General features: G+C 28.6%; 6 protein-coding genes, 1 long non-coding RNA gene and 1 pseudogene across 19 annotated transcripts; 7 read left to right on the top strand and 1 right to left on the bottom strand.

Moving 5' to 3' along the window:
* The first annotated feature begins 313 nt into the window (after positions 1-313).
* Positions 314-2,911, top strand: LOC138935737 (odorant receptor 46a-like). Of its 2 annotated transcripts, XM_070300550.1 has the most exons (6): positions 314-379; positions 510-892; positions 1,191-1,529; positions 2,123-2,327; positions 2,471-2,626; positions 2,815-2,911. In XM_070300550.1, the coding sequence occupies exons 2-6, from the start codon at positions 531-533 to the stop codon at positions 2,860-2,862; spliced, it is 1,110 nt and encodes a 369-aa protein (XP_070156651.1). In that variant the 5' UTR covers positions 314-379; positions 510-530; the 3' UTR covers positions 2,863-2,911. The 2 variants fall into 2 exon arrangements, with proteins under 2 accessions (XP_070156651.1, XP_070156652.1); XM_070300551.1 differs by lacking the exon at positions 2,815-2,911 and having other exon boundaries at positions 365-892; positions 2,514-2,562.
* A 508-nt stretch (positions 2,912-3,419) lies between these two features.
* LOC138935731 (odorant receptor 46a-like) lies at positions 3,420-6,164 on the top strand. Of its 6 annotated transcripts, none has more exons than XM_070300534.1 (6): positions 3,420-3,584; positions 4,062-4,436; positions 4,594-4,929; positions 5,148-5,349; positions 5,576-5,731; positions 6,014-6,164. In XM_070300534.1, exons 2-6 carry the CDS (start codon positions 4,063-4,065, stop codon positions 6,068-6,070), a joined length of 1,125 nt encoding a protein of 374 aa, XP_070156635.1. In that variant the 5' UTR covers positions 3,420-3,584; position 4,062; the 3' UTR covers positions 6,071-6,164. The 6 variants fall into 6 exon arrangements, with proteins under 6 accessions (XP_070156635.1, XP_070156634.1, XP_070156637.1 ...); XM_070300533.1 differs by having other exon boundaries at positions 3,420-3,705; XM_070300536.1 differs by lacking the exon at positions 3,420-3,584 and having other exon boundaries at positions 3,928-4,436; positions 4,594-4,919; positions 5,204-5,349.
* A 547-nt stretch (positions 6,165-6,711) lies between these two features.
* On the top strand, positions 6,712-9,557 carry LOC138935733 (odorant receptor 46a-like). Of its 3 annotated transcripts, none has more exons than XM_070300540.1 (6): positions 6,712-6,843; positions 7,325-7,708; positions 7,863-8,195; positions 8,404-8,605; positions 8,850-8,969; positions 9,242-9,557. In XM_070300540.1, exons 2-6 carry the CDS (start codon positions 7,326-7,328, stop codon positions 9,296-9,298), a joined length of 1,095 nt encoding a protein of 364 aa, XP_070156641.1. In that variant the 5' UTR covers positions 6,712-6,843; position 7,325; the 3' UTR covers positions 9,299-9,557. The 3 variants fall into 3 exon arrangements, with proteins under 3 accessions (XP_070156641.1, XP_070156640.1, XP_070156639.1); XM_070300539.1 differs by having other exon boundaries at positions 8,814-8,905; XM_070300538.1 differs by having other exon boundaries at positions 8,814-8,969.
* Positions 9,558-10,259: 702 nt separating this feature from the next.
* On the top strand, positions 10,260-13,017 carry LOC138935742 (odorant receptor Or1-like). The gene is made up of 6 exons (XM_070300558.1): positions 10,260-10,302; positions 10,725-11,167; positions 11,378-11,713; positions 12,104-12,305; positions 12,546-12,701; positions 12,775-13,017. Exons 2-6 carry the CDS (start codon positions 10,809-10,811, stop codon positions 12,820-12,822), a joined length of 1,101 nt encoding a protein of 366 aa, XP_070156659.1. The 5' UTR covers positions 10,260-10,302; positions 10,725-10,808; the 3' UTR covers positions 12,823-13,017.
* A 589-nt stretch (positions 13,018-13,606) lies between these two features.
* LOC138935749 (uncharacterized) lies at positions 13,607-19,439 on the bottom strand. The gene is made up of 3 exons (XR_011447289.1): positions 19,406-19,439; positions 16,287-16,337; positions 13,607-13,691 (listed from the first exon to the last, which is right to left on the bottom strand). It is a non-coding gene; the product is annotated as an uncharacterized lncRNA (long non-coding RNA).
* LOC138935728 (odorant receptor 46a-like) lies at positions 14,051-16,592 on the top strand. Of its 2 annotated transcripts, XM_070300526.1 has the most exons (5): positions 14,051-14,513; positions 14,746-15,081; positions 15,505-15,706; positions 15,882-16,037; positions 16,296-16,592. In XM_070300526.1, exons 1-5 carry the CDS (start codon positions 14,074-14,076, stop codon positions 16,341-16,343), a joined length of 1,182 nt encoding a protein of 393 aa, XP_070156627.1. In that variant the 5' UTR covers positions 14,051-14,073; the 3' UTR covers positions 16,344-16,592. The 2 variants fall into 2 exon arrangements, with proteins under 2 accessions (XP_070156627.1, XP_070156626.1); XM_070300525.1 differs by lacking the exon at positions 16,296-16,592 and having other exon boundaries at positions 15,882-16,133.
* Positions 17,246-18,825, top strand: LOC138935746 (uncharacterized; annotated as a pseudogene).
* A 713-nt stretch (positions 19,440-20,152) lies between the features above and the next one.
* On the top strand, positions 20,153-23,363 carry LOC138935730 (odorant receptor 94a-like). Of its 4 annotated transcripts, XR_011447285.1 has the most exons (7): positions 20,153-20,213; positions 20,694-21,100; positions 21,310-21,645; positions 22,028-22,229; positions 22,469-22,624; positions 22,698-22,819; positions 23,318-23,363. XR_011447285.1 is itself a non-coding variant. In XM_070300528.1 (6 exons), exons 1-6 carry the CDS (start codon positions 20,199-20,201, stop codon positions 22,743-22,745), a joined length of 1,164 nt encoding a protein of 387 aa, XP_070156629.1. In that variant the 5' UTR covers positions 20,153-20,198; the 3' UTR covers positions 22,746-22,883. The 4 variants fall into 4 exon arrangements, 3 of the variants coding, with proteins under 3 accessions (XP_070156629.1, XP_070156630.1, XP_070156631.1); XM_070300528.1 differs by lacking the exon at positions 23,318-23,363 and having other exon boundaries at positions 22,698-22,883; XM_070300529.1 differs by lacking the exon at positions 23,318-23,363 and having other exon boundaries at positions 20,157-20,213; positions 20,745-21,100; positions 22,698-22,883.
* Positions 23,364-23,736: the final 373 nt, after the last annotated feature.

Below are 23,736 nucleotides of genomic sequence, written 5' to 3'. Positions count from 1 at the left end.
AAATACAGGGAGAATATTAGACAAAGAAGAAGATTTTTGAAGTGCTACAAACATTCTACGCCAGTCTCGATCATCCGTAAGTCATCTTACTGTCGTTTCTCACAATCAGTTTATTTTAAAGATCGTGTTCTATATCTCTAGGAACATTGCAGCAAATGAATATCCGTATATATTTTCTTCTGATCTTTTATAAATAAAAAAATTTAGATAAAGTTGTAGGTATAAAAATCATTAATTAAAATTTAGGACCGTAATATATGATAAGGCATATAATATAATGATATAAAACTAAATTAATATAAATCTATTTTAGGCAATAGCTCAATATCTTTAATGGAATACTAACTATAAATGTGCTATTTCATCGAAAGTAAAATATGTACATTATATATATTAATTGATATTGTGTTTCTCTATAATTATACATTTACTGATTATTGTAAAAATATTTATATATATATATATATATTTTTTTTTCGCATATAATCAATACATTTTCCATTTTTAAGTGTATTTAGCATACTTAAAAGATGCGCGTTTTACAATTTACTTTTAAACTTTTGACAATTGTTGGATGTTGGCGACCGGAGTCATGGTCATCATCGTTTATGCACATAGTTTACGACGCGTATACAGTTTTCATGATTATATTACTGTATACATTTTTGGTATCTCAATTTTTGGACATTATTTGGAATGTCGATAATGCCAAAGATTTCACTGAAAATTTCTACGGTACATTGGCGTCGGTTGTCTCGTGCTCCAAAATGCTCAGTCTCTTGGTAAATCGGAATAACATCAATACGTTAACCAACATACTTGTCGAAAAACCTTATAGACCGTTGGACATTGACGAAATGAAAATTCGATATAAATTTGACAGACTTATATAGTAAGTGTTACTGCATAAGAATACAAATTTAAAAAAAAATTAATTTGTATTCTTTAACGTAAAAAAAAAAAAAAAAAAAAAAAAAAAAAGATTTTTTTAAAATTAAAGTAAAATCTTTGATATTAGAAGAAATAAGTATATATATATTTTATGTAACAAAACAAAACTCCTTCGGTATAATATAATTATAAGAGATCTTCTATCACAAATAGACATTTCTTTGATAAAGTGTCATTAAATATTAAGAGTTCAATTATTCAAGTGAGCGTTAGGTCATCTCCACAGCATCATTTTACAGTACCAACACAGTCTGCTATACGATTCTGGTAGAAACAACCTGTGCATGCATCACTATGACATCTTTACTCGCAGAATTTAGAAAAAGGAGCTTGACGTATAGAGCATGGCTACCATATGATTACAATTCGTCTAATATCGTGTTTTGCCTCACGTACGCTCATCAACTTATTAGCTTAACAGCCGGATCGCTCGTCAATGTGGCCTGCGATAGTCTTATTTGTGGATTATTGGTGCATATTTGCTGTCAGATCGAGATTTTAGAATACCGACTCAGCAAAATATCCAATGATCATAATAATCTTCGCGACTGTGTATGTCACCATGACCTTATATTTAAGTTAGTTCTTTTAATATTTAAAAAATATGATAATTATTCAGAATCACGGCTACACCTGCGAATGGGCTGCAAATTTTTTTACGAACTTTTTATGTTTAGAAGAAAATTTAAAGAACTATTTTTAATTGGGGGAGGCCTAAAACAAAAAGTTATAGATCAAAGTTATAAAGGGTTTTACAACTTTCCACGCAAAGCGAGCTTCCGAGGCGGAACAATCTGCTTTCGCTTATAACTTTTTTTTAGGCCTCTTCCGATTAAAAATTGTTATTTACATTATTCTCTAAATATAAAAAGTTATCATAACAATTTGCAGGTGGAGCCGTGATTCTGAATAATTACCAAAAATATATCTTGTGTACGTGTGTTTGCAATTTATTAAAAAATTCATTATATATATATATATATATATATATATATATATATATATATATAAAACATGCAAATATATAAAAAATAAAGAAAAAATAAATTTTTCATACATATGTACACATTTACATATATTGCTGTTAAATATTTTTAAATATAAAATTCTTTTGATCAAAAAAAGTGTTTAGCAAGGATACCGTCACAGTTTAATGTTTGTTTTATTGCAGATATGCATTCAAATTGAACGACAAGTTCAGAATGACTATCGCTATGCAATTCATCGTAAGTACGATGGTGGTATGCTTCAATTTGTATCAGATGACTAAATCATCAACTGTAAATGCGAGTTATCTTTCCTTACTACTGTATATGTCTTGCATGTTGACACAAATATTTATTTATTGTTGGTACGGAAACGAAGTAAAGTTAAAGGTGCGCGTAATCAAGTGCATTGTTTCATATGTCTGCTTCTAAATCGCAAACTAGTACTTATGCAGATTAATAAAAAATACAAGTTTTTATAAAAAATTAAATTTAAAAAATTGAATGATTTTAATGAGACTACTTAAAAATAGAGCACTCAACTAATGTACAATATTTTTGGAATGAATTGGCTAGCACTGGACAGAGATCTTAAAGAAAGCCTATTAATAATTATGAATCGCGCAATAATACCAATAGAATTTACCAGTGCTTACGTTCTTTCCATGAATCTCGATTCTTTCGTCGGGGTTAGTAAACAAATTTATATATAATTTTTTTAATTTGTCCTTAATATATGAAAATATATTTTTATTTATTTATTTTTTTTTTTTTGAACAAACTATAATATACATTTTATTTAACATTAAGAAATAAGAAACTGTACAATTTTTAAAATTATGAGATGAGATATAACGCACGCATATTTTCGTTGCAGTTACTTAAGACGTCATATTCGGTTTATAATTTATTAAAACAAGTGTAGAAATATCGTAAGCAAAAGATAAATAAAATAGAGACAAATTATTACAATGCTTTTAAATATATTTTTCGCTAATTACTAGATTTACTGATCATTAATATTTGTGAAAGTATACATATCACACGTAATTGTTTGTGGACAAAACGGCAGAATGTATATACAATATATACAATATTACATTATAATATAATATAACACAATAATAATAATATATAATATAACATTATACATTACTTATTAATGTATAATGTTATTACTAAATAATAAACAGAAAATACATATAACCACATATTCAAATCAATATTAGAAACAGACTAGACTTAGAAATTGACTAGAATATAGAGAAGAATGACAGTTATAGCTAGATAAAAATTACAGTTACAGCAATGCTAAATATTTACTAATTCACTAAATTGATGAATTTCTTGCATACATACATATTGTTATTTTATGGAAATAAAACGTAACTTATTATTAGTTTCAGAGTGACTTTAGTTTCCTGCATTTTTTTCGCTACGTTATTTGATTGTATCGTAAAATTAAATGGTTGTCGCATAAAATTTGCATTTAAAGATCCTCTCGTACATTGTAGCATGAAAGAAGAAAGAAACAAAATTGCGGTTTTATATAATGATAATTATATAGTTGCCGAACGCGGAGGGGAAGCTAGACGAGCAATAGTCAGTCGTTAGAAAGTCGTGACATGTGGCTATAGACATTCTGAGGTTGGTCGAAGTTTCGCGAAACAGGTTTACGGTGTTATTGATAGGAGAAGGACGAAAAGAGCAGAGTCATATGTGTATACGTATTTCATATATAGCAAAATACAGAATCTTTTTAATCCTGGTATTCGTGGCATTATAATTATGACTCAATACTGCTTATGACACGTGGAATCTTTTCTTTATCTATTCTATCTTTTAGATTATTTATATATTATATTTTGTACATGCACATCTATTTAAAAATTTAAGAAATTTGAAACTAATTAAATCATAAAGTAATTAATATTCGGTGACGATGATTTAACTCGCAGATTCTTGTCAGTTTTTTTTTTTTTATAATATTATTGATAAAAAAAAAATCTTTGAATTATTATTTAGATTAATATGATTAAATACATTATTTATTAAATTATTATGTTCAGTAAAACGGTTTAATATATAATATATATTACCAATGTTTGATTTGATATATTCGAGGATGCGATTAAGGATGCAGGTTCTTGAAATTACATTAAAAATTCTTATGGTTGCGGGATGCTGGCCGCCAAGTTCATGGATATCATTCTATAAACGTACTGTATATAACGCATATACAGTTTTTGTAACATTCTTGCTATTCACCTTTATGTTGTCTCAACTTATGGATATTATTCTGAACGTCGATAATACCGACGATTTTGCGGATACTTTCTACGTCATGCTCGCTATGGTCATGTCTATTTGTAAAATGATCGGTCTCTTGATAAATCGCAAGAATATAGAAACATTAACCAATACCCTTAGTCAGAAACCGTTTATCCCGCTGGAAGCTGACGAAATAGAAATTCGACAAAGATTCGAGAAGACAATACAGTGAGTATCTAAAAAAATTATTCTTTTCCTACAAATATATATAAAATATTTAAAAAAAAAAAAAAAAATTTCTCTTTAACGATAATTAAATTACAACTTAGATAACGCGATAGCGTCAAGAAAAATGTTCGTTACAAAACGCTCAGTCATTTTATAGAAACAAAACTTTATGGTACGCAATCCTGATCGAAACGACGTGTGCGTGTATCGTGCTGACGTCATTATTGACGAATTTTCGAAAAGGCAATCTAACGTACAGAGAGTGGACACCGAAATACAATTACTCCGAAATAGTGTTCTGCGTGGTATACGCTCGTCAGTTAATGAGCTCGATGTTTGGGTCTTTGGTGAACGTAGCCTGCGACACTCTGATCTGCGGTCTACTATTGCACGTGTGTTGTCAAATCGAGATACTCGAGTGCCGATTGAAAAAGATCTCGCTCGGCCGAACTAATATGCGCGAATGCGTACGTCAGCACAACGGTATATTTAAGTTAGTTTTTTTTCTTAAATATAATTTTGCAAATTGTGTAAATCAAGAAAAAAAAAATATTGTAAAGAATAGGATTTATATGGTCGTTCGTTTAAAATTCGAATAATGTTCGCATATGAATGTATCGAGCGTGTTACATTAATTATCTTCAAAATACAAAAATTCACGCAAATATTTTTAAATAAACATGTTTTTCTCAAGATACTTCGCTTCTGCAGATTCGCGCTTATGGTAAATGAAAAATTCAGGATAATTATTGGCATTCAATTTGTAGTGAGCACCCTAGTGGTTTGTTCCAACTTGTATCAATTGGCGAAGATAACGTTGAGCGCGCAATCTTTTCCATTGATATTATACACATGCTCTATGTTGACGCAGATTCTCATCTATTGTTGGTACGGAAACGAAGTTAAGCTGAAGGTACGATTTATATGTACAATATATTCTTGAACGCTGAGTGTGACCATATTGTGATATATACAACATTTACAAAAATGTTAAAGATATAAAAGAACTTTTAATATACATAACAAAAACTCGAATGTAATTAAAATTAAAAGAGAAATCTGTATTTTTTGCCGCAGAAGAGTTGCATATAATAGCATGTAATATTTTAATTTATGCACATGTCATATTTTTTATACAGAGCATTGAACTAGCCCCTAATATCTTCAAAATGAAATGGCTGACACTGGATCAAAGCGGAAAACGGAGTTTATTAATTATTATGAATTGCTCGTTAGTACCTATTGAATTCTCTTGCGCGCATATTCTCACGATGAATCTCGACTCTTTCGTAAGCGTTAGTATCTCAAATCATTATCACGTAGAGAGGTCATAACTATCATAGTCTTTAGAAAAATTAATGATATACATATAAAATCTTTTTGATCCATATTTTGTTAATTATATTATATTAATTTATTTTTATTAAAAAAAAAAAAAAATCAATTTTTTAAAAATATTTTCCTTTTTTTGTTATGGCAGAAATAATTATAATATCATAGTAGTTTATGAAAGAGACCAAAAGAGAGAAAGAGCAATGTAAAAATAAAATTAAAATGTTCACATTTTTGTGTTGCAGTTACTTAAGACATCATATTCGGCCTATAACATACTGCAGCAAATGCGAACAACATAATTTAAGCGGAAAATAGCGTAGAGATTAGCCATAATGTTTTCCAATTAAATTGCATATAACAGCTAATTAATATTAATTATTTCAATTTTCAATCTGTTACCACATAATATTATAATACAAATAAATAATAATTGATTAATACGTGTGAATATTTCATCATTGTGATAACGAAAGAAGAAAATCTTACCTAAATAAACATGAGAGAGATCAATATTTCAACAGTATTTGTTTATGGAAAAATTAACACACTATAATACAAATCTAATTTATGTAATGTAATTATATATATATATAATAAATTATGATACTGAGTTTTTCTTCAAAATTTGCATTTCATATGTAACAATAAGTAATATTACATCTAATATTAGAAACGGAATTCACTAGAATATAGAGACGAATGATAGTTATAGCTAGATAAAAATTACAGTTACAGCAATGCTAAATATTTACTAATTGACTAAATTAATAAATTACTTGCATACATATTGCTATTTTATGGAAATAAAATATAACTTATACAATAGTTCTAGGGTGGCTTTAGTTTCCTGCATTCTTTCCGCTATACGTTATTTGATTGTGTCGTAATATTAAATGGTTATCGCATAAAATTTGCATTCGAAGATCGTCTCGTATATTGTAGCATGAAAGAGGGGAGAAACAACGTTGTGAGTTTTATATAATGATAATTATATAGTTGTCGAACGCGGAGAGAAAGCTAGACGAACAATAGTCGTTAGAAAATCGTGACATGTGGCTATAGACATTCTGAGGTTGGTCGAAGTTTTGCGGAATAGATTTACGGTGTTATTGATAGGGGAGCGACAAAGAAGACAGAGTCATATGTATATACGTATTTCACATATAGCAAAATACGGAGTTTTTTAATTCTGATATTCATAGCAATATATTTATGACTCAATACTGCTTATGACATGGGGAATCTTTTATTTGTCTATTCCATTTTAGATTATTTATATATTATATTTTGTACATCTATATCTATTGAAAATTTAATGTTTTAAAAATTTGAAATTGATTAATTATAATCATAAAGCAGTTAATAATCTGTGACGGTAATTTAACTTGCTAATTTTTTCCAGTTCTTTTTTATAATATTATTCATCAGAAAAAAAAATCTCTAGATTATTACTTAAATTAATATGATTAAATACATTATTTTTTTAATTACTATGTTAAGTAAAACGTTTCAATATATAACATGTTATCAATGTTTTGTTTGATTTAATCGAGAATGCAATTAAGAACTCAGAAGATGCAGATTCTTGAAATTACATTAAAAATTCTTACGGTTGTGGGATGCTGGCCGCCAAGTTCTTGGACATCATTTTGCAAACGTACTGTATATAACGCATATACAGTTTTTGTAACATTGTTGTTAATCACCTTTATGTTGCCTCAACTTATGGATATTATTCTGAACGTCGATAATACCGACGATTTTGCGGATACTTTCTATATCATGCTCGCTATGGTCATGTCTATTTGTAAAATGACCGGTCTCTTGATAAATCGCAAGAATATTGGGACATTAACCAATATTCTTATTCAGAAACCATTTATACCGCTGGAAGCTGACGAAATAAAAATCCGACAAAGATTTGAGAAGACAATACAGTGAGTATATATATATATATAAAAAATCATTTTTTCTTGCAAATATATATAAAATGTTTAAAACAAATTTTCTTGACAATAATTAAATTACAATTCAGAGAATACAATAGCGTCAAGAAAAATGTTCGTAATGAAACGATCAGTCATTTTATAGAACCAATACTTTATGGTACGCAATCATGGTCGAGACGACGTGTGCGTGCGTAATGCTGACGTCATTATTCACGAATTTTCGAAATGGCAATCTAACGTACAGGGAATGGACACCGTACAACTACTCCGAAATGATGTTCTACGTGATATACGCTCGTCAGTTAATGAGTTCGACGTTTGGATCTTTGGTGAACGTAGCCTGCGACACTCTGATCTGCGGTCTACTATTGCACGTGTGTTGTCAAATCGAGATACTCGAGTGCCGATTGAAAAAGATCTCGCTCGGTCGAACTAATATGCGTGAATGTATACGTCAGCATAATAGTATATTTAAGTTAGTTTTTTCTTAAATACAATTTTGCAAATTGTATAAATTAAGAAAAGAAAAATATTGTGAATGATAGGATTTACGTAATCGTCCATTTAAATGAATACTATGTACGAATATATTGAGCGTGTCATATTAATTACCTTCAAAATGAAAAATTCATGCAAATAGTTTTAGATAAACACGCTTTTCTTAATATACTTTCCATTTGCAGGTTCGCACTTATGGTAAACGAAAATTTCAAAATGATTATTGGCATTCAGTTTACAGTGAGCACGCTAGTAGTTTGTGCCAACTTATATCAACTGGCAAAAATAACGTTGGACGCGCAATCATTTCCATTGATATTATACACATGTTCTATGTTGACGCAGATTCTTATCTATTGTTGGTATGGAAACGAAGTTAAATTGAAGGTACGATTTATGCGTATATATTCTTGAAAGCAGAGTGTGAGCATATTGTATTATATACGATATTCAAAATATTAGAGATAAAAAAAATCTTCTAATATACTTAACAAAAACTCGAATGTAATTGAAATAAAAAGAGTGATCTATAATTTTAGCCGCAAAAGTGGCATGTAATATTTTAATTTCTGCACATGTCATATTTTTTATACAGAGCATCGAACTAACCGCCAATATTTTCAAAATGAAGTGGCTGACACTGGATCAAAGCGGAACACGAAGTTTATTAATTATTATGAATCGCTCGTTAGTACCTATTGAATTCTCTTGCGCGCATATTCTCACGATGAATCTCGATTCTTTCGTAAGCGTTAGTATCTCAAATTATTATCGCGTAGAAAGATGATAACTGTCATCTTTAGAAAAATTAATGATATACATAAAATCTTTTTTATGCATATTTTTTCAATTATATTATATTATAGATTATTATTATGTAAAAAAATCAATTTTTATAAAATATTTTCCTTCTTCGTTATGGCAGAAATAATTATAATATCATAGTAATTTATGAAAGAATCCAAAAGAGAGAAAGAGCAATCTAGAAATAAAATTAAAAATATTCACATTTTTGTGTTGCAGTTACTTAAGACATCATATACAGCCTATAACTTACTGCAGCAAGTGGGAACAACATAATTTAATCGAAAAAATAGTGCAGAGGTTAGCCATAATGTTTTCCATTTAAATTTCTTATAAAACTAAAATTAATATTAATTACCTCAATTTTATCTGTTATCACATTATAATATTATACAAACAAATAATAATTGATTAATGCGTGTAAATATTTAAACATCGTGATAATGAAACAACAAAATCTTACCTAAATAGTCGTGAGAGAGAAGTCAGTATTTTCACAAAATTTGTTTCTGGGACAATTAACGCAACACTACAGTATACAAATAGTTTATAGTAATGTAATTATGTATATAAAAATAAATTCTAATATTGAGTCTTTTTTCGAAACGCGTATTCTATATCTAACAAATATAAATAATTATATACAATCTAGAGTTTTTAGTTCATTTTAATGGCGTTAACAGAAATCACAATGCATATAAACTTGAATGTGATTCTCCAAAGGTAATAAATAAAATGCATCTTTGCTAACACTGAAACAGCGACTGAATATGTATCATTGAATATATTTTCCTAACGCAATAGATTTACTCTACCTATACTGTATGTATATTTAATGAATTCTTGGAATCGCTTGTATTCTGTCAGAATTACGAATAGATCGATATAAGGCGCAGAATTAACAATGATACTCTAACGTAAGGCGGAGCTGATGACAGTAACAAATTCCATATTTTCTAAGTAGATATACATCACCCGCATCAAGATTTCATGACGATCGCAATGCATGGTTCATCAAGGTTTTAGTTGTCCATAGGCTTCTCCTTATTTCTCTTCCTTGTGTTTTAATATAACATCGCATTTATATCGTTGTGTATCATGTAAAGCCGGTAGAAAAGAAGAAATACATAGCTATGCATATTATTTTATAAGATTATTCTATTGATCGAAATATATTGCAAGAGTTCGGTATTACTATAATTACACATCTATCGAATACGAAGAGTAAAGTTAAACGGACAATTGAGTAAAGAAAGTCACGTTGCATGGCTATAGACATTGTAAGATTCTTCGAAAATTCGTTATTATTGTTTTAAAAAATATCAGTGTGTATGCAAAATCTATGAGATTATTTGATATTTTTCATATACGAATAAGATATTTGCATGCAAGAGTAATTTTAATTCGTTAGAATTAAAAAAAAAAAAAAAAAAAACTGTAATTATTGCATACAAATATAAAAATCAAATTTATTATTAAATATATTATTTATTTGATATTTCGTTTATTAAAATTGAAAGAAAAGTAAAGTGTAAATTGTCGACAAAGTGCAATATAATTGTTATATAACGTTAAAAAAGCTGCATTTTTTTATAATATGATTTAAAATAATAAATTTATGTAGAATTTACAATATTTAAAAATTTTATAAATATATTGTTTCTCCTTTTTTAAATTATTTTTTTATAATTTTATATTACAGCATATATGAATTGTAGAAAGACAATACAAAACATTATAGGGATTTAATTTAATACAAGAGGAATCGTGTAAGAAATTTCAAGAAATGCAGGTTCTGCGATTTCCGTTGAAATTTCTTACAATGGCAGGATGTTGGCCACCAGTTACCTCTTCGTTGTACAAACAAATAATGTACAACGCATATACAAGTCTCTTAATTTTACTACTGTTCACCTTTATGGTGCCACAATTCGTGGATGTCATCATGCATATCAAAAATCCCGACGATTTTACGGATACTCTTTATCTAATGATGGCTATGGTGATGGCTTGCGCCAAGATGCTCAGTCTGCTAATGAATCGCAAAAACATCGAGATATTAACAAATGCGTTAATGGAGAAACCATTTAGGCCATTGGAATCGGATGAGATCGAAATTCGACAGAAATTTGACAACATCATACAGTAAGCAACTGAAGCATTAGAATATCAATAAGTATGGCAAAAAAAATACAAAATATGATATTTTTAATAAAAGAGAAATAAATAAATGACATATTTTTCTTTTTTTGCCATCTAAATAGAAAAAGTATATTTCTTCTTGTTTTAATTAAAGGAGGAAAATACAAAGCAAAATCGTCGCGAATTATCCCAGCCCCTATAGTCGTTTTGCAGGACCAATAGTATAGTGTATGCTGTCATGATAGAGGGGACATGTACGTGCATGAATATATCGTCCTTTTTTACGCACCTTCGGAGAGGAAATTTAGCATACAGAGAGTGGATACCATATGAATATTCATCCAATATAATGTTTTATATTATTTACTTTCGTCAATTAATAAGCCTGACGGCTGCAGCCGTCGTGAACGTTGCCTGTGACTGCTTGATCAACGCAATGATGTTGCATATTTATTGCCAGATCGAGCTCTTGGAGTGTCGGTTGAAGAAATGCTTACGCGGTCGAGTCAATTTTGGTGAATGTGTATATCATCACGACCATATCTACAAGTCAGTTTTTCTATATATTTTTTGTGCATAACTTAAATATTTTTTTAATTATTCAAAAATATGATAATGTTAAAAAATATTTTAACTGTTTTATAGCTGTTTTATTTTTTTTTTTTAGTTATTACATTGCTATATAATATAATATACATTTCTTAAAAAAGTACACTGAGTCAGATTTGATTAATTAATATATTTCTAGAATAATAAACTTGCATTTTTATAAAGTTAAATTGCATATTTTGATTTATCATATATTTGGTTTTAGATTTAAATTATACATTAATTAAGACAGGATTATTTGATTTAATCAGTTATTACTTATATCTTATCGCAAGTTTTGCAATAATATAATAATTAAAAAAACTAAATAATAATATTTTTCTTTCGTAGATTTGCATACATGATAAATGAAAAATTCAAGGTTATAATTGCTTTCCAGTTCACAGTGAGCATGCTAGTGGTATGCTCGAATTTGTATCAAGTGGCGAAGATAACGTTGAGCGCGGAATATATTCCATTAATGCTGTACACATTCTGTATGGCTTTCCAAATTCTTATTTATTGTTGGTACGGGAACCAAGTAAAACTAAAGGTATTGATTAAGTGCATAATCGCATAAGCATTGAGATTATTTTGTCAATTTATTTTTGTGTGTAATAGGAAAATTCTAGAAGATTAGAGATTTATGATAAAAATACAAATTAATTTCTAAAACATTACATAACATCTAATATACATATATGTAATAATTAAATTTTTTTTATAGCTATAATAAAAAATTTTACGCGGTATTAATCTATCATTTATGTTTATCTAATAACTTACATTGCAGAGCACTCAATTATCCCATGAGATTTTCGGAATGGATTGGACAAACGTAGACAAAAAAATAAAAGAGAGTCTTATAATGATTATGAATCGTTCTCTGAGGCCCATCGAATTTTCTAGCATACATATTGTTACAGTGAATCTAGACTCTTTTGTAAAGGTAAGAAATAAATTTATTTTTATAGCTATAATAATTTTTAATAGCATTATTTAAAAATTAACATCTCTTCCAGTTGATTAAGACATCGTATTCGGTATATAGTATACTTCAGCATATGTAGAAAAAAATAATAATGTCCTTAAAGATAGAGAGAGAAAAAGAAAGAGAGAAGTAGTACCCAAAATGTGAGCACGCGGTACGTATCAAAAAATACTAAACGATAACGATAAAATACCTACGATGTTGGAGTTGTAGTTTCTTGCGCGATTGCATATATATATATATTGTATAAATAAAAAAATATTATTAGTTTGTATTTTTCGTATTATATATTGTACCTACATTTTTTTTTTAATGCTGCCTTCGATTGCTTAAAAATCGAATGATAACTGCCTGATGATTAAATACGTACGTTGATCATAAGTTAAATAGCTAGATTTTATTAACACGATATTAATATAACGTATCAAAAAATATTAAAAATTTTCTAAGAAATTAAAAATTAAAATGATTTATAAATAAAATAGAATTCTGCAGATATGAACAAATATCAGGAAACGCAACACTTTTCGTTCACGATTGTCAAAATATGAATACATTTTTTTAAAAGTGTGTTTATTAGACATTCATTATATACAGAGACGCCTTTCTATTTGTACTTATCTTGTCTCAGTAAATGTTGATGTGGAAATCGATAGGAGGAGCAGTATAGATTGTGACTTGCAGCAGCACAAGACAATACTGAGCGAGTAAATTCAGTAAAAATGAAATAAAATAATTTTTAGCAAATGTGATAAATTACCTTCATCAAGATTGCATGAAGACAAATGATCGACAATGGTCTATAAGCCAAACAGGAAATCTATCTTCTATTATATATATATATATCTTTTAATATATTTCGCTTTCTTTCATCGAGAACAGTATTGCATCATATATTATTGTTGCATAAAATTTATATTGAACAAAAATTTCCACCGACAAGTCAATCTGAAATAAAAATATCCTCTCAATAAATGCAATATTACTAATTTCTATATTACGATAATGACATAACAATCAAACAGGAAATATGGACAGAAGAATGTTGTCTATAGACAATGTCTATAGAAATCCTAAGGTGACCAGTCTTGTATAAAATACTGTTCGTTTTTATTCATCGCGACTAAAATTTATTTATACTATTTTCTATAAAACTATATGCATGATTTTCAATCTCTGATAAGTTATAGCAAACTTGTTTTTCATAAATTTTAAATAACAATATAATTTTACATCACTGATGTGAATAGAAAAGATCAGTTTCTCACAACTTTCATTAGAAAGATTTCTTTTTCTTGTACCTGAAACGCGTAATAGTTATCTTAGACAAATGTTAATTTCCGATGGTTCTAATGTTCGAAAGAAACTTGACATTACTCGGCACGATAAAGACGAAGATAGAGCTAAAAAGGATTTGTTAAAATATACTCTCGTATTTTTGACACTCGCCGGATCCTGGCGACCGGTGTCATGGACATCCTTATATAAATATAGACTCTACAATATTTATACGGCAATTCTGGTTCTTTTATTGTACACGTTCGCGATTTCCCAATTCATGGACATTGCTCTAAACGTCAACAATCCCGAGGAATTTACTAGCGTTTTGTACATAATGATGACTGTGTGCGTTGCATCCTTCAAGATATCCAATATGTTCATAAATCGTAAGAATGTAGCGGACATTATTAATACTCTTACCGAAAAGCCGTTTAAACCGCTGGTAATCGCTGAAATTAAAATTCGTCAAAATTTCGACAAAATGGTACGGTAAGTATTATTTAATTATATTTTTATATATAAAATTATTAGGATAAATATTTTGTAATGTAACTAATAAATAAAAACAATCAAAAAAAAATTGTCGAAAAAAATAGCAATGTGTCAGTGAACTATGTCAATTGAATTCTCGAAATAAATATTGACGAAGATTCTTGGAACAAACGAAATGAGAGTGATCGGATTAAGAGTTTTCTAACAAATTTCAAAATTTATTTTACAGGAACAACACGTTGTACTGCTTCGTCCTGGTCGGATCGACGTGCGTATGTATAACTCTGACTTCCCTGTTCACAAACTTCAGAAGAGGGAACCTAACGTACAAGGCATGGTTACCGTTCAATTATTCGTCCCCCGTGTTATTCTATCTCACGTACGCTCATCAATTGACAAGCATGGCAACGAGCGCTTTGGTCAACCTCGCCTGCGATTGCTTCATCTGCGGGCTCTTGCTGCACGTTTGCTGCCAGATCGAGATATTGGAACACCGGCTGAACAACAAGTCACATACTTGGGAAACCTTGCGCGACTGCGTACGTCACCACGACCTTATATTTGAGTTAGTTTCGTAAACGGTTTGATGTTTATGAATCATGGACAAAGATCATGCTAATTCATATGGGACCTATTGAAATTTATAATTCTGTCGATATTTAAAATTATCTTGTATTAACTATTACATTTTTAATATTATTTTCAATTTAATTTTTTAATGCACGTTATTTTCTGCAATTAGTATTAATTATTGGAATTATTTTCCTTGGAATAAAGATTTTTTATTACTATGGTGTAATGAGGAAATTAAAAAAAAAAAAAAAGTAGAAAATACTTAACACGTTGTGTTTATTTTTTAAATGTATTTTTTGATTTTTGAAATTTATATTTTCGACGAAACAGTAATAATTATTTTGTTATTATGAAATGTATACGAATAATTTATCATTATTTGTTTTCAAAATACAGCTTATTTATTGAATTGCAGCTTCGCCTCTGTGGTGAACGATAGATTCGCAAAGATAATCGCTATTCAATTCATAACGAGCACGCTAGTGGTATGTTCCAATTTGTATCAATTAGCCCAGACAACAATGAGCGCAGAATATCTTCCACTAGTATTATATACAGTCTGCATGCTGATAGAAATTTTCATCTACTGTTGGTTTGGGAATGAAGTCAAATTAAAGGTATACGTAAACACATACATATTATATATATATATATATATATATATATATATACACATATAAGAATTATCGAAATATTTAACAAAAAAATATTTCAATAATTTTTTAAAAGATCTTAATTAATTATGACAATATAGTACGCAAGTATCGTCTTATCGTTTTCTTGTATTTGTAGAGTCTTCAATTGACCGATCGTATTTTCGAAATGAATTGGCCAAAACTGAATAATAACTTCAAGAAAACTTTTCTAATGATTATGAATCGAGCAACGATACCCATCGAGTTTACTAGCGCCTATCTGTTTTCTATGAATCTTGAATCTTTTGTAGGGGTTAGTATCGAGAAAATTTATAATATCTTTGTAGCCGATTTTATTGATGAAACATTGCTTATGTTATTTTTCTTTTTTTCACCTTAGCTTTATATTTAGGACTTGTACACACATAACGCACATTTGCATTTAACAATAATAATTTCATTAAATATATAGAGATTTTAAGTTTTCAATTTATATTGCATTATCACTAAGAAAATTGATTGTTTGATTTTGTGACTCTAAAAAAATTCTAAATATACTTACCTATTGCAGTTACTTAGAACGTCGTATTCTGCATACACGTTGTTGCAACGGCTATAAAACCAATGCAAAGAAAATGATGTATATATGCGCAATATATGCTAAATATATAAATAGTATTTAATGTGTGTATTATTAATTGGCAAATTAAAATTAATAATAATGTACCTGTGAAAAAAAATAGTTTATTACAAAAGTATACGGAAACAATATAATAAAATATAATACTACATTTTCCAAATATTTCACATATTAATAAGAAACTATTATGTATCGTAAAGCAAAGATCACATATGGTAGAACAGACGTTACCCGATCATTATATCTATTCGTTCGAAATATTATTTATGTGCGATATACATCACATTATAGAAAGATAAATTGTTCATTGAAGTTACCTTGCGCTTTCCGAATTTACACTCACAATCAATTAAACATATATAGGTTTATAGAAGAAAAGAAAAGCCAGATAATAACAGATCGAGGTAAAGTAAAGTCACACAGTGACAGTAATGAATAAAATATTTTGTAATAAATGTGCACGTACGACGATGTATCAAGATTATACGTTTGAACTCTCATTCTTGAATTCTGTTTACAGCCTACATCATAATATATATATACAGATGCAAGATTGCACTTTTTCAAAAATGTTAGTTCGCGGAAAACATCGCTCTTAGCTATTACGATAATAATAATGTTACTTATCGAAAAGAAATTCAGGGTTACATGGGCTATAGATACTCTGGAGTTTTCATAAAGTCAATTCACTCATGATTAACGATGACAATTTTATCTTGTAATTGATATCAATGGAATATTAGATATCGAAGAGCATACAAAACTTTATAGCGTTTTACGCGTTACATAGTTGATGTGTGTATTCCAATTAAAACTGATAGTGTCTGTTTTTCAGCCAGAAAAGCCTTCATTTATTGCGAGACTATTTAAGGACTCTAAAAATGAGCGTGATGAAATTTATATTTATGATTCTCGTAATCGGTTGCTACTGACGACCGTTCTCATGGACATCACTGATTAAGTACGCACTGTATAACGCTTATACATTGTTGATAATAAGCTTCTTATACAGTTTTACATTCACGCAATTTATGGATCTTATTTTGAACGTCGATAATCGTGACGATTTCGTTTCGCCAGAATTCTTCCTATCTCACGATGATGACTATGTGCGTTTTGTGTTACAAGACACTCAGTATGTGGATAAACCGTGAGAATGTTGAAGCGTTAATTCGAGACTTTGCTGCGGGTTTGTTTAAACCGTTGGTACTTACCGAAATTGAAATTCGACGAAAATTTGACAAAATGATACAGTAAGCATACACAAACACAATGTTTATTAAAAAATTATGACGTCTTTTAATAATAATAATTATAGTAAAAATATTAATTAATTTTAAATACGGAATGTACAGTATTGTAAAATTACCAAAGTATTTTTGCCTCTAAAATATTTATTGATAGATGCGATGCGTTTTGAATATAAAATTCATCAGAAAAAAAATCTTGAGATTATTACTTAAGTTAATATGATTAAATACACTATTTATTAAATTACCATGTTAAGTGAAACGTTTAAATATATAACATATTATCAATGTTTTATTTGATTTAATCGAGAATGCAATTAAGAACTTAGAAGATGCAGCTTCATGAAATTACACTAAAAATTCTTATGATTGTGGGATGCTGGCCGCCAAGTTCTCATTTTGTAAACGTACTATATATAACGCATATACAGTTTTTGTAACATTTATTGATCACCTTTATATTGCTTCAATTTATGGATATTATTCTGGATACCGATGATTTTGCGGATACTTTCTACATCATGCTCGTCATGGTCATGTTTATTTGTAAAATAATCTGTCTCCTGATAAATCGCAAGAATATAAAGAGATTAAGCAATATTCTTATTCAGAAATCATTTATACCGCTGAAAGGCGACGAAATAGAAATTCGATAAAGATTCGAGAAGATGACGCAGTAAGTATCTAAAAAATCATTTTTTCTTACAAATATATATAAAATGTTTAAAAATATTTTTCTTAGCGATAATTAATCAATTCAGAGAACACAATAGCGTGAAGAAAAATGTTCGTAACGAAATACTCAGTCATTTTATAGAACCAATACTTTATGGTAAGCAATCCTGGTCGAGATGATGCGTATGTGCGTCATGCTGACATTATTCACGAATTTTCGAAATGGCAATCTAACGTACAGGGAATGGACACTGTACAACTACTCCGAAACGATGTTCTGCGTGATATACGCTCGTCAGTTAATGAGTTCGACGTTTGGGTCTTTGATGAACGTAGTTTGCGACACTTTGATCTGCAGTCTACTATTGTACGTGTGTTATCAAATCGAGATACTCGAATGCCGATTGAAAAAGGTTTCGCTCGGTCGATATAATATGCGCGAATGTGTACGTCAGTACAACACTATATTTAAGTTAATTTTTTCTTAAATATAATCTTGCAAATTGTATAAATTAAGAAAAAAAAAATATTGTGAAAGATGGAACTTACGTAGTCGTTCATTTAAATGATACTACGTACGAATGTATTGAGCGCGTATCACATTAATTATCTTCAAAATGAAAAATTTCTTTCGTAAGTGTTAGTATCTCAAATCATTATCATGTAAAGAGATCATAACTATCGTAGTCTTTGGAAAAATTAATGATATACATATAAAATCTTTCTGATGCATATTTTTTCAATTATACCATATTAGATTATTGTTTTATATAAAAAAATCGATTTTTATAAAACATTTTCCTTTTTCGTTATGGCAGAAATAATTATAATATCAGTAATTTAAGAAAGAGACAAGAAGAGAGAAAGAGCAATCTGGAAACAAAATAAAAAATGTTAACATTTTTGTGTTGCAGTTACTTAAGACATTATATTCTGCCTATATAACGTACTGCAACAAATGCGAATAACATAATTTAACCGGAAAATAAAAATCCAATTAAATTGCATATAATAGTTAATTAATATTAATTATTTAAATTTTAATACAAATAAATAATAATTGATTAATACGTGTGAATATTTTAACATTGTGATAATGAAACAAGAAAATCTTACCTAAATAGTAGTGAGAGAGAAGTCAGTATTTTCACAAAATTTGTTTCTGGGACAATTAACGCAACACTACAGTATACATATAGTTTATAGTAATGTAATTATGTATATAAAAATAAATTATAATATTGAGTTTTTTTTCAAAACGCGCATTCTATATCTAACAAATATAAATAATTATATACAATCTAGAGTTTTTAGTTCATTTTAATGGCGTTAACAAAAATCACAGTACATATAAATTTGAATGTGATTCTCCAAAGGTAATAAATAAAATGCATCTCTGCTAACACCGAAATAGCAACTGAATATGTATCACTGGATATATTTTCCTAACGCATTAAATTTACTCTACCTATATTGTATGTATATTTAATAAATTCTTGAAATCGCTTGTATTCTATCAGAATTACGAATAGATCGATATAAGGCGCGGAATTAACAATACCTAACATGAGGCGAAGCTAATGACAGTAACAAATTCCATATTTTCTAAGTAGATATACATCACCCGCATCAAGATTTCATGACGATCGCAATGCATGGTTTATCAAGCTTTTAGTTGTCTATAGGCTTCTCCTTATTTCTCTGTTTTACTTTTTAATATTATATTGCATTTATATCGTTGTGTATCATGTAAAGAAGAAGAAAAGAAACACATTGCAATGCATATTATTCTATAAGATTATTGTATTACCGATCGAAATATATTGCAAGAGTTCGGTATTATTATAATTACACGTCTATCGAGTATGAAGAGGAAAGTTAGTAAAGACAGTAAAGAAAGTCACGTCGCATGACTATAGACATTGTAAGATTCGTTGAAATTTCATAAAATTGTTTTGAAAAATATCAGCGTGTATGGAAGATCTAATACGAGACCATATGATATTTTTCATATACGAATAAGATATTTGCATGCAAGAATAATTTAAATCTGTTAGAATTGAAAAAAGAAACAATTTTTCTGTAATTATTGCATACAAATATAAAAATCAAATCTTATTTATTTGATATATCTCGTTTATTAGAATTGAAAGAAAAGTAAAGTCTAAATTGTCGACGAAGTTGCAATATTCTTATACGTAACGTTAAAAGTTGCATTTTTGTATGAAACGTTAATATGATATAATATGATTTTTTAAAGTAATAAATTTATGTGTAGATTTACAACATTTAAGAATTTTATAAATATATTGTTTTTTTCTTTTAAATTTTTTTTTTTTTTTTTTCATAATTTTATATTACGCAACATATATGAATTGTAGAAATACAATACAAAACATTATAGGCATTTAATTTAATACAAGAGGAATCGAGTAAGAAATTTCAAGAAATGCAGGTTATGCGAGTTCCGTTGAAAATTCTGACGGTGGCAGGATGTTGGCCACCAGTTTCCTGGTCCTCGTTGTGCAAACAAATAGTATACAAAACATATACAATTCTCGTAAGTTCACTATTGTTCACCTTTATGGTGCCACAATTCGTGGATGTTATCATGCATATCAAAAATCCCGACGATTTCACGGATACTCTTTACCTAATGCTGTCTATGGTGATGGCTTGCGCCAAGATGCTCAGTCTGCTAATGAATCGCAAAAACATCGAGATATTAACCAATGCGTTAATGGAAAAACCATTTAGGCCATTGGAATCGGATGAGATCGAAATTCGACAGAAATTTGACAACATCATACAGTAAGCAACTGAAGCATTAGAATATCAATAAGTATGGCAAAAAAATACAAAATATGATATTTTTAATAAAAGAGAAATAAATAAATGACATATTTTTCTTTTTTTGCCATCTAAATAGAAAAAGTATATTTCTTCTTGTTTTAATTAAAGGAGGAAAATACAAAGCAAAATCGTCGCGAATTATCTCAGCCCCTATAGTAATTTTGCAGGACCTATTCTATATGGTATGTTATCATGCTCGAGACGACATGTACGTGCATGAATATATCGTCCTTTTTTACGCATTTCCGGAGAGGAAATTTTGCATACAGGGAGTGGATGCCATATGAATATTCATCCAGTATAATGTTTTGTATTATTTACTTTCGTCAATTAATAAGCCTGACGGCTGGATGCATCGTGAACGTTGCCTGTGACTGTCTGATCTGCGGATTGCTGTTGCATATTTATTGCCAGATCGAGATCTTGGAGTGTCGATTGAAGAAATGCTTACGCCGTCGAGGCAATTTGGCTGAATGTATACATCAACACCACCGTATCTATAAGTCAGTTTTTCTATATATTTTACACACATAATTTAAATACTTTTTTAATTAATCAAAAATATGATAATGTTAAAAAATATTTTAATTGTTTTATTTTTTTTTTTTTAATTATTCTATTGCTATATAATATAATATACATTTCTTAAAAAAGTATGCTGAGTCAGAATTGATTAATTAATATATATTTCTAGAATAATAAACTTGCATTTTTATAAAGTTAAATTGCATATTTCGATTTATTATATATTTGGTTTTAGATTTAAATTATACATTAATTAAGACAGGATTATCTGATTTAATCAGTTATTACTTATGTCTTATCGCAAGTTTTGCAATAATATAATAATTAAAAAAATTAAATAATAATATTTTTCTTTCGTAGATTCGCATATATGATAAATGAAAAATTCAGGGTTATAATTGCCGTTCAGTTCACAACGAGCATGTTAGTGGTGTGCTCCAATTTGTATCAAATGGCGAAGATAACGTTGGGCGCGGAATATATTCCATTAATGCTGTACACATTCTGTGTATCTTTACAAATTCTTATTTATTGTTGGTACGGGAATGAAGTAAGACTAAAGGTATTGATTAAGTGTATAATCGCATAAGCATTGAGAATATTTTGTCAATGTATGTTGGTGTGTAATAGGAAAATTCTTAGAAAATTAAAGATTTATGATAAAGATATAAACTAATTTTTAAAACGTTACATAATACCAATACATATATGTAATAATTAAATTTTTTTCATAGCTATAATAAAAAAATTTTACACTATATTATTCCATCATTTATATTTATCTAACAACTTTAATTGCAGAGCATTCTATTATCAAATGAGATTTTCGGAATGGATTGGACAAACGTAGACAAAAAAATAAAAGAGAATCTTATAATGATTATGAATCGTTCTCTGAGGCCCATCGAATTTTCTAGCATACATATTGTTACAGTGAATCTAGACTCTTTTGTAAAGGTCAGAAATAAATTTACTTTTATGGCTGTAATAATTTTCAATAGTATTATTTAAAAATTAACATCTCTTCCAGTTGCTTAAGACATCGTATTCGGTGTTTAGTATACTTCAGCATATGTAGAAAAGAAAAATGTCTTTAAAGATAGACAGAGAAAGAGAAAGAAAGAGAAGTAGTACCCAAAATGTGAGCACGCGGTGCGTATAAAAAAATACTAAACAATAAACGTAAAATACCTACGATGTTGGAGTTGTAGTTTCTTGCGCGATTGCATATAAATATATATATATATTGTATAAATAAAAAAATATTATTAGTTTGTATTTTTTGTATTATATATTGTACCTACATTTTTTATTAATGCTGCCTTCGATTGTTTAAAAATCGAATGATAACTACCTGATGATTAAATACGTACGTTGATCATAAGTTAAATAGCTAGATTTTATTTATATTTAATACGATATTGATATAACGTATTAAAAAATATTAAAAACTTTCTAAGAAATTAAAAATTAAAATGATTTATAAATAAAATAGAATTCTGCTGATATGAACAAATATCAGGAAATGCAACACTTTTCGTTCACGATTGCCAAAATATGAATACATTTTTTTAAAAGTATGTTTATTAGACATTCATTATATATAGATACGCCTTTCTGTTTATACTTATCTTGTCTCAGTGAATGTAGATTTGGAAATCGATAGGAGGAGCAGTGTAGATTGCGACTTGCAGCAGCACAAGACATTACTAAGCGAGTAAATTCAGTAAAAATGAAATAAAATAATTTTTAGCAAATGTGATAAATTACCTTCATCAAGATTGCATGGAGACAAATGATCGACAATGGTCTATAAGCCAAACAGAAACGCATCTATCTTCTATTATATATATATATATATATCTTGCAATATATTTTGTTTTCTTTCATCGAGAACAGTATTGCATCATATTTTATTGTTGCATAAAATTTATATTGAACAAAAATTTCCACCGACAAGTCAATCTGAAATAAAAATGTCCTCTCAATAAATGCAATATTACTAATTTCTATATTACGATAATGACATTACAATCAAACAGGAAATATGGACAGAAAAATGTTGTCTA

The sequence above is a fragment of the Polyergus mexicanus genome, unplaced genomic scaffold (assembly GCF_030449975.1).
Source record: "Polyergus mexicanus isolate NDT 795.1 unplaced genomic scaffold, iyPolMexi1.0 SCAF_8, whole genome shotgun sequence".
Classification (NCBI taxonomy): Eukaryota; Metazoa; Arthropoda; class Insecta; order Hymenoptera; family Formicidae; genus Polyergus; species Polyergus mexicanus.
The sequence above is the reverse complement of the archived record's forward strand: the minus strand, read 5'-3'. Positions and strand labels throughout refer to the sequence as shown.